The sequence below is a fragment of the Lactuca virosa genome, chromosome 2 (genome assembly GCF_052849685.1).
Source record: "Lactuca virosa cultivar CGN04683 chromosome 2, Lactuca_virosa_CGN04683_v6, whole genome shotgun sequence".
NCBI classification, from domain to species: Eukaryota; Viridiplantae; Streptophyta; class Magnoliopsida; order Asterales; family Asteraceae; genus Lactuca; species Lactuca virosa.
Genome location: NC_136427.1, coordinates 302,591,193 through 302,603,728, shown reverse-complemented (window position 1 = coordinate 302,603,728; position 12,536 = coordinate 302,591,193). Strand labels below are relative to the sequence as shown.

The following is a 12,536-nucleotide window of genomic DNA, read 5'->3' as shown; positions in this document are numbered from 1 at the left end:
ACTCTAAAATTTATATAATTGAAAAAAAAATGAGCTAAAAGTGCATGATCATTTTTGCAATTTACTTTTGTATTATTATCTAGTAAAGTAATTGTTTAGGATATTATTCAATAACGACGAACATTTGTAATTGAAATCGGATATGTTAAAGTTGACTAGTTGAGGTAAATAATGTATTTTGCATTCAAAAGCGAAGCGAGGGGGTCAAAGTATAATAAAACGAAGCCGGAGTCCTTGTTTCCAAAAATTCTCACGTTTTAAAAACAATTCCTACGTCACCTGACACGTTGAATTACCAATGTTGACCATACTTGGAGGTGAGATGAGTCAATTCTATGGCCAATTTATATTTTGACCCCACAACTTCAAAACCTCCGACCCCACACCCCAAAAAAACCTTAAAGTTCATTGGCTCGTTCCATCTGACGCGCTTTAATGCTACGTGGGGAACTACCACTTCTTCCCTTACAAATCTCCGTGTGATATACCTGCCGCTGCTATAATATTCCATTTTACTTCTGACCATTATCATCATTCATCATTCTCATTCTTTCGCTTGAGCATTTCATCAAACACCTGGTATACATAAACCAAACTTTCCGTGTTTCCGGCGACTTCAGAAGCTCTCTTTCGCCACCATCAAAATGGACTTCATAACACCTGAATTGAAACTCCGTACAGTTGGTATATACGACGTTAAGTTAAAAGGTCTGTCTTTCTAGTTTCTAGTCTAGAAGCCTCTTCATATTTTTCGTGTGTTACTTACTCATGGCTGAATCTGACGAGACCCAGAATAATGATACCCAATTGGTAGCGGTTCCTACAGAAGACATGGCTATACGAGCTGTGAACAAGAGATATGAAGGGCTAAGCACGATTCGAGCGAAGGCCACTAAAGGGAAAGGAGCTTGGTACTGGGCACATCTGGAGCCTATTCTAGTTCGAAACCCGGACACAAATGATCCGAAAGCTGTTAAGCTTAGGTGCAACCTTTGTGAAGCTGTTTTCTCCGCTTCAAACCCATCACGAACTGCTTCTGAGCATCTCAAGAGAGGAACCTGCCCCAATTTTAACTCTCTGTTGAAACATTCATCACCTTCGTCTTCCTTGCCGCCATTGTCTTCACCTTCTTCTCACAGTAATCGGAAGCGGCTCGGTTCTATAAACGAGGGTTTGAATAGTTACCATCAACATCAGTTTCATCATCATCAACAACAGCAGCATTTGTTGTTATCTGGTGGGAAAGAGGATCTGGGACCATTGGCAATGCTGGAAGATAGTGTGAAAAAGATTAAAAGTTCAAAACCTTTACCACCTGGTCCCATTTTAAGTAAAACCCAAATCGATTCGGCTCTTGGATTATTAACTGATTGGTTTTACGAGTCTTACGGGTCAGTCTCTTATTCAAGCTTGGATCATCCAAAGTTTAAAGCTTTCATGAATCAAGTCGGGCTTCCTGAGATTTCAAGACAAGACAATTTTATGTCGTCAAGGCTTGATTCAAAATACGAAGAAGCAAAGTTAGAATCAGAAACCAAGATCAACGATGCTGAGTTTTTTCAACTTTCATCCAACGGGTGGAAAAGCGAAGAAATCGAAGGTATGAATATGATCAAATTCATGGTTAATCTTCCGAATGGAACCACATTATTTCGAGAAACGTTTTTTCCTAGTGGCGCGATTCCTGCCACGTATGCAGAAGAGATCATGTGGGAAACCATCACAGGTACGTGTAATATCGTTCAAAAATGTGTCGGAATTGTCGCAGATAAGTATAAAACAAAAGCCTTGAGAAATTTAGAGCTTCAAAATCAATGGATGGTTAATTTATCATGTCAGCTTCAAGGAGTCGGTAATCTAATCAAGGATTTTAGCAAAGAGCTTCCTCTTTTCAAGAACGTAATTTCTAATTGCTTGAAGATTACCAATCTTTTCAACAACAATTCTCACGCTAGAAGCATTCTCAACAAGTTTCTATCACACGACTCCAGATTCTCTGTTTCTTTTGGGATTCCCCCCCTTTTGTATTGTGAAAACTTACAAAACTTTTCGTCTGTTTCTGCAATGTTGGACAATATCATTAGCTGTTCTCGCGTCTTGCAATTAGTTGTAATGGAGGATTTGTATAAAGTTTTGGTTATGGAAGATTCTCTGGCTACAGAAGTTGGCGACATGATCCAAAACATGGGGTTTTGGAATGACGTGGAAGCTATCAACACTTTAATCAAAGTGGTGAAAGATATGGTTGAAGAGATTGAGGTTGAAAGGCCATTAGTAGGTCAATGTCTTCCTCTTTGGGAGGATTTAAAATCCAAAATCAAAGATTGGTGTGTGAAATTCAGTGTTCTTCATGTTGGTGTTGTTGACAGAATTGTTGAAAAAAGATTCAAGAAAAACTACCACCCTGCATGGTCAACCGCTTTCATACTTGATCCAGTTTATTTACTGAGGGACGAAAACGGAAAATACCTTCCACCTTTTAAATGCTTAACTTGTGAACAAGAGAAAGATGTTGATAAACTGATAACACGATTAGTTTCAAGAGAAGAAGCTCGTAAAGCATTAATGGAGCTTATGAAATGGAGGTCAGAAGGACTTGACCCGTTATACGCAAAAGCGGTTCAAGTCAAACAACTTGACCCGTTGACCGGAAAGATGAAAATAGCAAACCCTCAAAGTAGTAGACTTGTTTGGGAAACTATCTTGAAAGACTTCACAATTCTTGGAAAGATTGCAGTTAGGCTTTTGTTTCTTCATGCAACAACTTCTTGTGGATTCAAATGTAGTTACTTGTCTTTATTGGGTCAAGGACAAATTCAATCAAGAATTGGACTTGAAAGGATTCAAAAAATGATATTTGTTGCAACTCATTCCAAGCTCAAAAGGCGTGAATTTGGTAGTGAAGAGGAGAAAGAAGCCATAACAAATGGGGAAGATGATGATCATGACATGCTTAATGAGGTCTTTGTGGATGCAAATATGTAATGTCTTTTCTTTTTCACAGTTTGTAGCATTAATTGTATTCTTTGGTTAACCTTTATTATAGCTATAATTTAGGTCCAAGAATTTGTAGGAGTATTGCCATTGCCATATTATAATTAACAAAGATCCAGGATTGTTATATATACCGTTTATAATTATAATGAATCAAGGTTTTAGATTTTCAATCTTTTTAGATGCGCATGAATTTGCTGTTATCTACATATTCTACAGAGTATTTTTGGGTTCTAGTTCTTGAATTGGTTGTTATTTACGCACAAACTTCATATCTTTGATGGATGATGTTTCTTGTTATTTTCAATGTACAAATTTTGTTAATATCTCCATGTGATCTATTAAATAAAAAATGATTATTTATCTGAAATATCGTTGTGAGTTGTGACTGATTATAATTCATTAATTCTATATTCAAACATCCCACATGAGTGTCTGTCAATTCTAATTAAATTTGTACATCTATCTTTGTGATTCTGATGATTACGTACCTTTTAGTTTAATTGATCTTTTAACACAAGATGTTGCTTGACAAAGAAATGACCGAATGTTTTATCTTTTTGTTTCTTGACATTGATTCAACCTGATGATAGCTCAATTCTTACCAAAAAACTCACTATATAAAAGTCAACATCTATTCTTCATAAAGTCTTCAACTTTTATCGATGTGTATCATTCTCTCAGTTCGTTATTAATTAACATGCGTTAGTTATGGTGGATTCATTCTTAGGGCCCTTTTGTATGACATTTGTTGCCTTAAAAGCCGTATGAAGTTTCGAATAATCATCACATGATTTAACATGTCATGATTGCTTCAATGGATTTCATTGATGAAAAAAGAAGAAAGGGATGTAATTGGAAATTGGAATGAAGAGAACCAAATTTGAACTTTTTGGTTCTATAAATTCTGCTTTATATTCCTTTTCACAACTGTCTAAAAAAAAGTTTTTCTTTATTTTTTGGTTTAGGTTAACCAAATTGGACCCTCTAGTAAGTAGCTATTACATATTGGTTTTTATGCAAAACCCATAAAACGAAAATGCTAAAAGGTGAAAACAAATGGGAAATAAATGAACTGTGAGTATGTTTTTTTTTTTTTTTTTTGTACTGAAAGTAATAAGTACAGTAAACGCACTTCACATGCAGTACACCAAATATTACTCACATTCTACCATTTATGGTTGTCATCTGCAAACTAGTTGTTTCTTGTTTTGATCATAAATAATTTTAACCATTGAGTAAAATGAGAACTTTTACTATTTGATAAGTAAAACACAGAGAGTGAAACCAACTATACATATAGGGTGGTATAATGTGGTTAGTTTTTACCTATGGGTTCTCTTTGATATATATGAATGGTAGGGGAGAGGGATATAATGATGAGAATAAGACATTCATCCATATTCATGACCACATTTTCATGTCAATGTTTCCCTCATTATTACCCTTTAGTTTTTCCAAGTCCCACAATCATTATTTACCCAAAGACCTAAAAAACTACATTAAACGTGTTAAATTCTACTAATTATTCACTAACAAATTATTATTTCATTAAACCATGTACATATAACACATATGATATGGAAGTTTGATGTAGGCGTGGACTTGATGATTAGAAATGGACCTTCTTTTGTTCTTGTATGTTGGGTTTTTCGTCTTTTTGCCAGTAGTGGATTCGATTAGATTATACACATACAGTATGAATCAAAAATGGAAAAAGCTTTTATGGATTTTTTTTGCTTGTTAAGATAAAAAGGTATGCAATCACATGGAATGCTTAAATAAAGGTATGGACTTTTGCATTGAGTGTCTAAATCCTGTCTCAATTAGTGTTTCTTTCTTCTCACAAGAAAGCATGGCGTAATTGGTTGAAATGTCCTTTTTCTCCTTTGCAATAAAGTCTCTATATTGACGTTCTTTAGGCTTTATAGTTTCTTTTCATAACTAAAATGTCCATGTTTATGATTAGTTATGAGTAATATGCAAGTTTCGTTATTCATATAACAAGTGAAAAAAATATTTTTTTTTATTCAAATTTAATTTTAGACGATATAAATATTTGTATACATGTGTAAGATAAATATTTGTATACATGTGTAAGACTAACGCTTAATGAGTTAATAATTTTATTCTCACAATCTAATCTAAATACGTACTTCTACAATATTTCTACAGTTCTACATAAATAAATATATAAAACACTTTCGGATAAAACGATTTGGAAACAGAGCCAATAAAACATTCGAGCACGTAACGATCGTTGTCGCTATTTGACCAGGTGAACATATCACATGTATGATCTCAAACACGATTAATGTACTTTAGTTGACATGACATTTTTTGTTCATCAATAACCTCTAACTCTTTGTGTCGATCCACATGCTTACACTAAAATATTTTCATACAATCATTTTTCAAAATTTTGTACTCCATCATCTAGATAAATAAAATTCCACAAAATGTACCATGCATGTAAACAAATTATTGAAAACATTGGGGCACATATCTACGAACACAAATAATCATTAAAAATATATTGTTGCATATACCGTAATTTTCAAATATAAATGTCAACTCATAAGTTGGTTTTGAGCTAAAACCAAAAAATCGGTTTTTAGACATCTAAAACCGAACCCAAAACTAAAGCGAGTGGTTTGGTTTCTCGTTTTCTTCTTTTTCGGTTTTTCGGTTTCCGATTCTGCTTTTGCTTACCCTCCTCATATATTGTCTTGGCCTGAATTACAAATATTTTTCTCATGATTTTTTTTTCTTACCTTTAAATCATGTAAAATGTTAGCAATAACTTAACAACCTTTCCTAGTTATTCTAACACTCCAAAATTCATGAAAATTTAAAATTTTCAAAATCAACAATTAGTCAACATTTTTTTACAAAAAGAGTCATTGTTTCAAAGCATTATTTCAAATCAGAGTTTTTCCAAGACCCAGTGACATAAAACAGGAAGTTGAGTATGATCACGCCTTTGCCTTCCCACGATCCTAAGAAGTACCTGAAACGATAAACTAAAAACTGTAAGCCAAAGCTTAGTGAGTTCCCCCAAAGTACCAACACACACATACATATAACAACATATACTGGGTCCACATCTCAAAAAACTGGATTACCCCTGAGCCCACAGTATGAGTCTGACATTCTAATCGGGCCCTCAACTCATATCTAGATTGCTCCCGAGTTTGTTGGCTACCGTACAAAGCAGTACAACCTCAACCCAATGCAATATGTCGACATATGTAACAGATAAACATAAACACAAAACCAGCAAATACAGATACTCATACAATTATACTAATCAGCCACAATCCAACATAATACTATCCTAACCAGAATAAATAATCTAGTGGGTCGGCATTGGTGCCTTCAACCCACGGTACAATGAGGAAAACTCACATCTCAGTCTGAATGCAAGTTGAATAAATCTCTACTCCGAAAAATCAACTCAACGATCACCTAACCAAAACCAAGGATCTAATCTCAATTAATCATCTCAAAATACCCAAAATACCCCTAGGTCAAAACTCTGGTCAAAGGTCAAGGTCAATGAGTCAACTCGGTTAACTCAGCTGAGTACGCGAGGCGTACTAAAGCTTTGACCGGAATTAGGCGGTTGATCCTGTACATGCGGCGTACGTTGGGTTACGCACGGCGTACGCACCGAAACCCTTTTTCCTCAATAAGAGCTTAAATCATTAAGCTCTCACGTCCCAATTGCAGATCCAATGCCAAAATACCACTGAGAGTCATAAAGTTTCCAACTTTATGACTTTGCATGCTCATTAAGTGCTTAATACCTACAAACTTAACTTCTTAACACCTAAAGTCCTTCCAGAGCATGCATGGGGAAGAACTTAGCATCAATGTCTCATTTTTATGACTCAAGACCCCTCATTGGGTCTGAAAGGACGACTTATCTGGTTAAGAGCATGCCATGCTCAAGAATCACCATAGTTGGGACCAAAAATGCCCTAAATGAAGAAATGACTAGATCTATAAGATAGGATGATCAAGCTAGGAGCTTTTTACCTCCTAGAGGTTGCTAGCAAGTAGAGAATCCCAGATCCAAGCTTCTTCCAAGCTCCAAGGTCCTTCTACCATCTTCTTCTTCTTCAAGAACACCACAAAGTGGTCAAATGAGCTCAAAATACACTCTTCTCACTCAGGGTTAGCTAGAGGGACGGTTTTTAGGTGGAGGCTGATGAGGGTGAAGGTCTTAGGGCATAAAGAGGATTATATAGGGTGCAAACCCTCAAACTAGGGTTTTAGGTTTGAACAGCGTACGCGCTGCGTACCTGAGGAGTACGCCGAGCATACGCGTGCAAGGCTCGCTTCCTTCATGCATGAGTACGCCATGTATACACCCCGAGTACGCATGGCATACAGACAAAAAATGCCAACCTTTTTAAAATTTAGGGTTAAATATGTACCTTCTCGGAACGAGTGTTAGAATAAATGCTCGTAATATGGTTTCCTTAACTTTCAAAACGTGTTTAAACTCTATCTCAATGTCCATTTTTATAAATTAATGTGTCTTAACTGATCATAACATTTTTCTCAACAAGTATATGCATTTATCATATTATATACCAATATAAGTACTTTTCCAAAAAAATATGTTTTACTAAAATAGATTTATGGGATTTTATGTTCGCTAAAATGTTTGGTTTTCCTAGAGTCGGGAGGCTACCTGCTTAGTAACATCAACGTTGGAGTCCTCATTGTCTGTCTTGGATAGAAGGGATTGAACTTCAACTAACAGAAATGGTCAACCACATTACATGAGGAGGTCCTTGGAGTATGCTCTGATTTCTAGGTTAGTAGGTCTTTGAGGAAGATATCTAAGTGCAGAGTAAGAGTGTCATAGAGGAATGTATTATAGTTGTGAGTTAGGGATGAAGTAATGGTGTCCAATCCACGACCTACTCTTTGTCTTTTATGTGAGAATTATCCTTCATACATCTTTTATAGAAATGTTGGGGTGGCCTCGGACACGACATTTGCATCATGTCTCATAATGTATGTTGCATTTTACTAGTATGACTTGTAGTAGCGTCGTGAACTCATGAACCATCTAGTTGGAATCCACATTAGTATTGATGAAATGATACATTTAGGAAGAAAATAAATGTTTTTGGATTGATCGTACATGCACACTTTATCACAATTATGAACTCATGACCCATATAGTTAATATATATGAAAGGTGGTAAATCACATGTGCAAATTATTGGTGATTTTAGTGTCACCTTGGTGTAATTGTAATTTATATTAGGGCGTGATAAAACAAACTAAAGCCGGATAATGGAACTGAACCAAATGATGTTCGATTTATTTGGTTCGGGTTATTCGGTTTGGTTAATGTAACGACGTAAATTTCCAAAACAATTTTTCATTTTAAAAACATACTCTCATTCATAAAATATCATAGTAATCCAATGTAACACATGTTATCTCAATAAACAAATCCCAAGATCCTCAAATACATAAATCCTCTCAGTGTGTACGGATCATGTCGGCGCCTTCCCGCGATCCTCGCTAGTACCTGAAACACATAACACAACAACTGTAAGCATAAATGCTTAGTGAGTTCCCCAAAATACCACATGCAACACATACGCCACTCGAGGCTACAATACGACCCTCTGGTCGATGTGTCTCAGCGGGACCCTTCAGTCCCGTAGCTCGTTGGACCCTCTGGTCCGGTCATAGCTCGTCGGACCCTTCGGTCCAGTCTGTGTCGTTGGACCCTTCGGTCCGGTCTATATCGTTGGGCCCTCCGGCCCGGTCTGTTCAACACATAGCATACATACAACACAATGCACATAACTCATATATATACACATAGCATACAAGACCCTATGGTCTACACATAAATACCACTCTAGGTAATGTATAGTGAGAAGACTCACCTCAATGAAGTTGGATAAACTCTCATGCTCAACGTCCCGACTTAGCCTCCTCCTATTATTCAGATAACATCCCCGATCAATATTCACTCATGATCCCATCTCTACAGATTGGGTAGAAGGCCATCCTACCCTTCCCTGAACTCTCCTGAATCAATCTTGACCAGAACCCTAAAGTCAACGAAAGTCAACAGTCAACTTTGACCCGACTCGTCGAGTGCACAAGGGCAACTCGGCGAGTCCATGCGGGTCCTCTGAATCCTTTCAGCCTCTCTTGGCTCGTCGAGTCATCCTTCCAATCGACGGGTTACACCTGTCACGAATCGCGGGGCAACCCCGACTCGACTCGTCGAGTCCACTTAGGGACTCGGCGAGTTGCCTCCATGTTCATCCTCAAATGACATCCTAAGGTCAGATCTGCTTCCCTAACTATCAGGTCTACCCTTCAAATCTTCAAATGTCACGTAAAGGTGCAACCTTTACGTGCATGAAACCCACAACAAGTCATAAATGGAGAAATAACTCTAAAAATGGCAACCTAGTCCCCAATCTTTCATTTGCTTGCATAAAGCTGAGGGATAGTGACTCTATGGACCTCTCATGGTCCAGATCTGATGCTATTAACACAAAGGGGGCCTCATACTCACTAGATCTTACATAAAATGGAGGTAAAAACCCTAAAATCATGAAATCTATCATTTCAACACGAAATAGAAGGGATTATACCTCCAGAGATGAACTCTCAAGATGATTAGCCCAGATCCAAGCTCCCTTCACGCTCTAGATGGGTGTTTCCTTCTTCCTTCTAGCAAAACTACACCAAAAGTGATGTATTAGCCTCTTCTTGCTCTCAACTCTCTCACTGCTCTCTCTCTAGGGTTTCTCTAGGGTGCATTGGCCACAAATGGAGGCCATAAAGGCCTTTAATTAGGGCACAGGCCCGGGGATTTAGGGTTTCACTTTACAGCGCGGACTCGCCGAGTCCACGTATCTACTCATCGAGTCCGGTCATTAATCCAGTCAAGAACTCGCGATCCTACTCGGCGAGTCTGAGCGTCTACTCGCCGAGTCCCTCCATAAAACCCAAAATAAATAACTAAAATAAGATACCTGGGAATCCGGATGTTACAATTCCCCCCACTAGAATCAGACTTCGCCCTCGAAGTCTTGCCCCGCAAACAACTCTGGATGCTGCTCCCGCATCTCCAACTCCGGCTCCCAAGTCAGCTCGGACCCTCTCCGATGTTGCCACTGGTCCTGAACCAGGGGCACCTCCTTGTTCCTCAGAACCTTGATCTTCCGATCCAAAATCGCGATCGGTTTCTCAACATAATTCAACCTCTGACTCATCGGCTATACACTTCCTCAACCGAGACACATGGAAGGTATCATAAATCTGGCTCAACTCCGCAGGTAGCTCCAAACGATACGCTACCCTGCCCACTCTCGCGGTCACTCTGAACGGACCGATGTACCGGGGCCCCAAATTGCCCCTCTTCCTGAACCGAATCACTCCTTTCCAAGGAGACACCCTCAGGAGTACGAAGTCTCCCACCTGGAACTCAAGCTCGGATCGTCGCCTATCCGCATAACTCTTCTGACGACTCTGAGCCGTCAATAACCTCTGTCTAACCTGCTGTATCTGCTCTGTCTTCTGAAGCACTATCTCGGTGCTACCCATCACACGCTGCCCTACCTCTCCCCAGCAAATGGGAGTCCGACACCTCCTCCCATACAACAAATCAAAGGGAGGCACACCAATACTCGAATGGTGGCTGTTGTTGTAGGAAAAATCAGCCAACGGCAAGTACGTGTCTCAACTTCCCTCGAAGTCCAACACACATGCTAGAAGCATGTCCTCAAGTGTCTGAATCGTCCACTCACTCTGTCCGTCCGTCTGGGGGTGGTAGGCGGTACTGAAATGCAACCTCGTACCCAACTCCTCGTGGAACTTCTTCCAGAACCTGGAAGTAAAACGTACATCTCGATCTGACACAATCGAGATCGGCACCCCATGCCGCGATACCACCTCCCTCACATACAACTCTGCCAGCCTCTCAGCAAAAGAGCTCTCACTGATAGCAAGAAAATGCGCGCTCTTCGTCAGCCGGTCGACGATCACCCAAATTGCATCGACACCCCTTGCGGTCCTCGACAATTTGGTGATGAAATCCATAGAAATTTGTTCCCACTTCCATTGGGGAACCTCAAGTGGCTGCAACTTGCCATGCGGACACTGGTGCTCGGCCTTAACCCTGCGACAGGTCAAGCACCTCTCTACAAACCATGCTACATCCCTCTTCATACATGGCCACCAATAGTCCCTCTTCAGGTCCAAGTACATCTTAGTGGCCCCGGGATGGATCGAGAACCTCGATCGGTGCGCCTCCTCCATCAAAGTGGTGCGCGTCCCGCCTACATACGACACTCAAATCCGACCCTGAAAGGTCATCAGCCCACGACTATCGGTAACAAACTCAGGTACCAGCCCAATCGCACGCTCTCTCTTGCGGTTCTCCGGTCTCACGGCCTCTACCTGGGCCTCCCAAATGGTGTCAAACACCGGAGTCATCACTGTCAATCGCATACAAGTGTCTCGAATCGGGGCACTCTCCGCCCTACGACTCAGCGCATCAGCTACAACATTAGCTTTGCCCGGGTGGTACAGGATCTCACAATCGTAATCCTTTACCATATCCAACCATCTCCTCTGGCGCATATTCAGGTTAGGCTGATCCATCAGATACTTCAAACTCTTGTGGTCCGTGTATATGGTACACCGAACCCCATACAGGTAATGGCGCCAGATCTTGAGGGCGAACACCACTGCCCCCAACTCCAGATCGTGGGTGGGATACCTCGTCTCATGAGGGTTCAGCTGCCTCGATGCATACGCTATCACATGCCCTCTCTGCATAAGCACCGCACCCAACCCTGATATCGATGTGTCGCAGTACACCATAAAATCCTCCATTCCCTCTGGAAGGGATAACACCGGGGTTTCGCACAACCTCTGGCGAAGAGTCTCAAACGAGGCCTGCTGCTCAGGACCCCACGAAAAAGTAACGCCCTTCCGGGTCAACCTGGTGAGAGGCACGACGATCTTGGAGAAATCTTTAATAAATCTCCTATAATAGTCGGCCAACCCCAGAAAACTCCTGATCTCGGTGGGGGATCTCGGCACCTCCCAACTCATCACCGCCTCAATCTTGGCCGGATCGACCAATATCCCATTCTGATTAACGAGATGAACACGATCACCGATCGATCCAACATCGGCCTACACACCCTGTTCATGAGATCCATGAACGCTGCCGGTGTATAGGTGAGCCCGAAAGGCATCACCACGAACTCGTAATGCCCGTAACGAGTCCTGAAAGCCGTCTTCTGGACATCCTCATCACGCACTCTCATCTGATGATATCCAGACCTCAGATCAATCTTGGAGAACCAAGACGCTCCCTGCAACTGATCAAACAGATCATCAATCCTCGGCAGTGGGTAACGGTTCTTGACCGTTAACTTGTTCAACTCCCGGTAATCAATGCACATCCGGTGTGAACCATCCTTTTTCTTGACAAAAAGGATCGGCGCCCCCCACGGCGAGCTACTCGGTCTGAT

At 40.3% G+C, this 12,536-nt stretch overlaps 1 protein-coding gene across 1 annotated transcript; it reads left to right on the top strand.

Annotated features, from left to right (window-relative positions):
• The first annotated feature begins 482 nt into the window (after nucleotides 1–482).
• On the top strand, nucleotides 483–3,167 carry LOC145161563 (uncharacterized). The gene has a single exon (XM_079081109.1). It carries the CDS (start codon nucleotides 769–771, stop codon nucleotides 2,983–2,985), a length of 2,217 nt encoding a protein of 738 aa, XP_078937235.1. The 5' UTR covers nucleotides 483–768; the 3' UTR covers nucleotides 2,986–3,167.
• The last annotated feature ends 9,369 nt before the right edge of the window (nucleotides 3,168–12,536 follow it).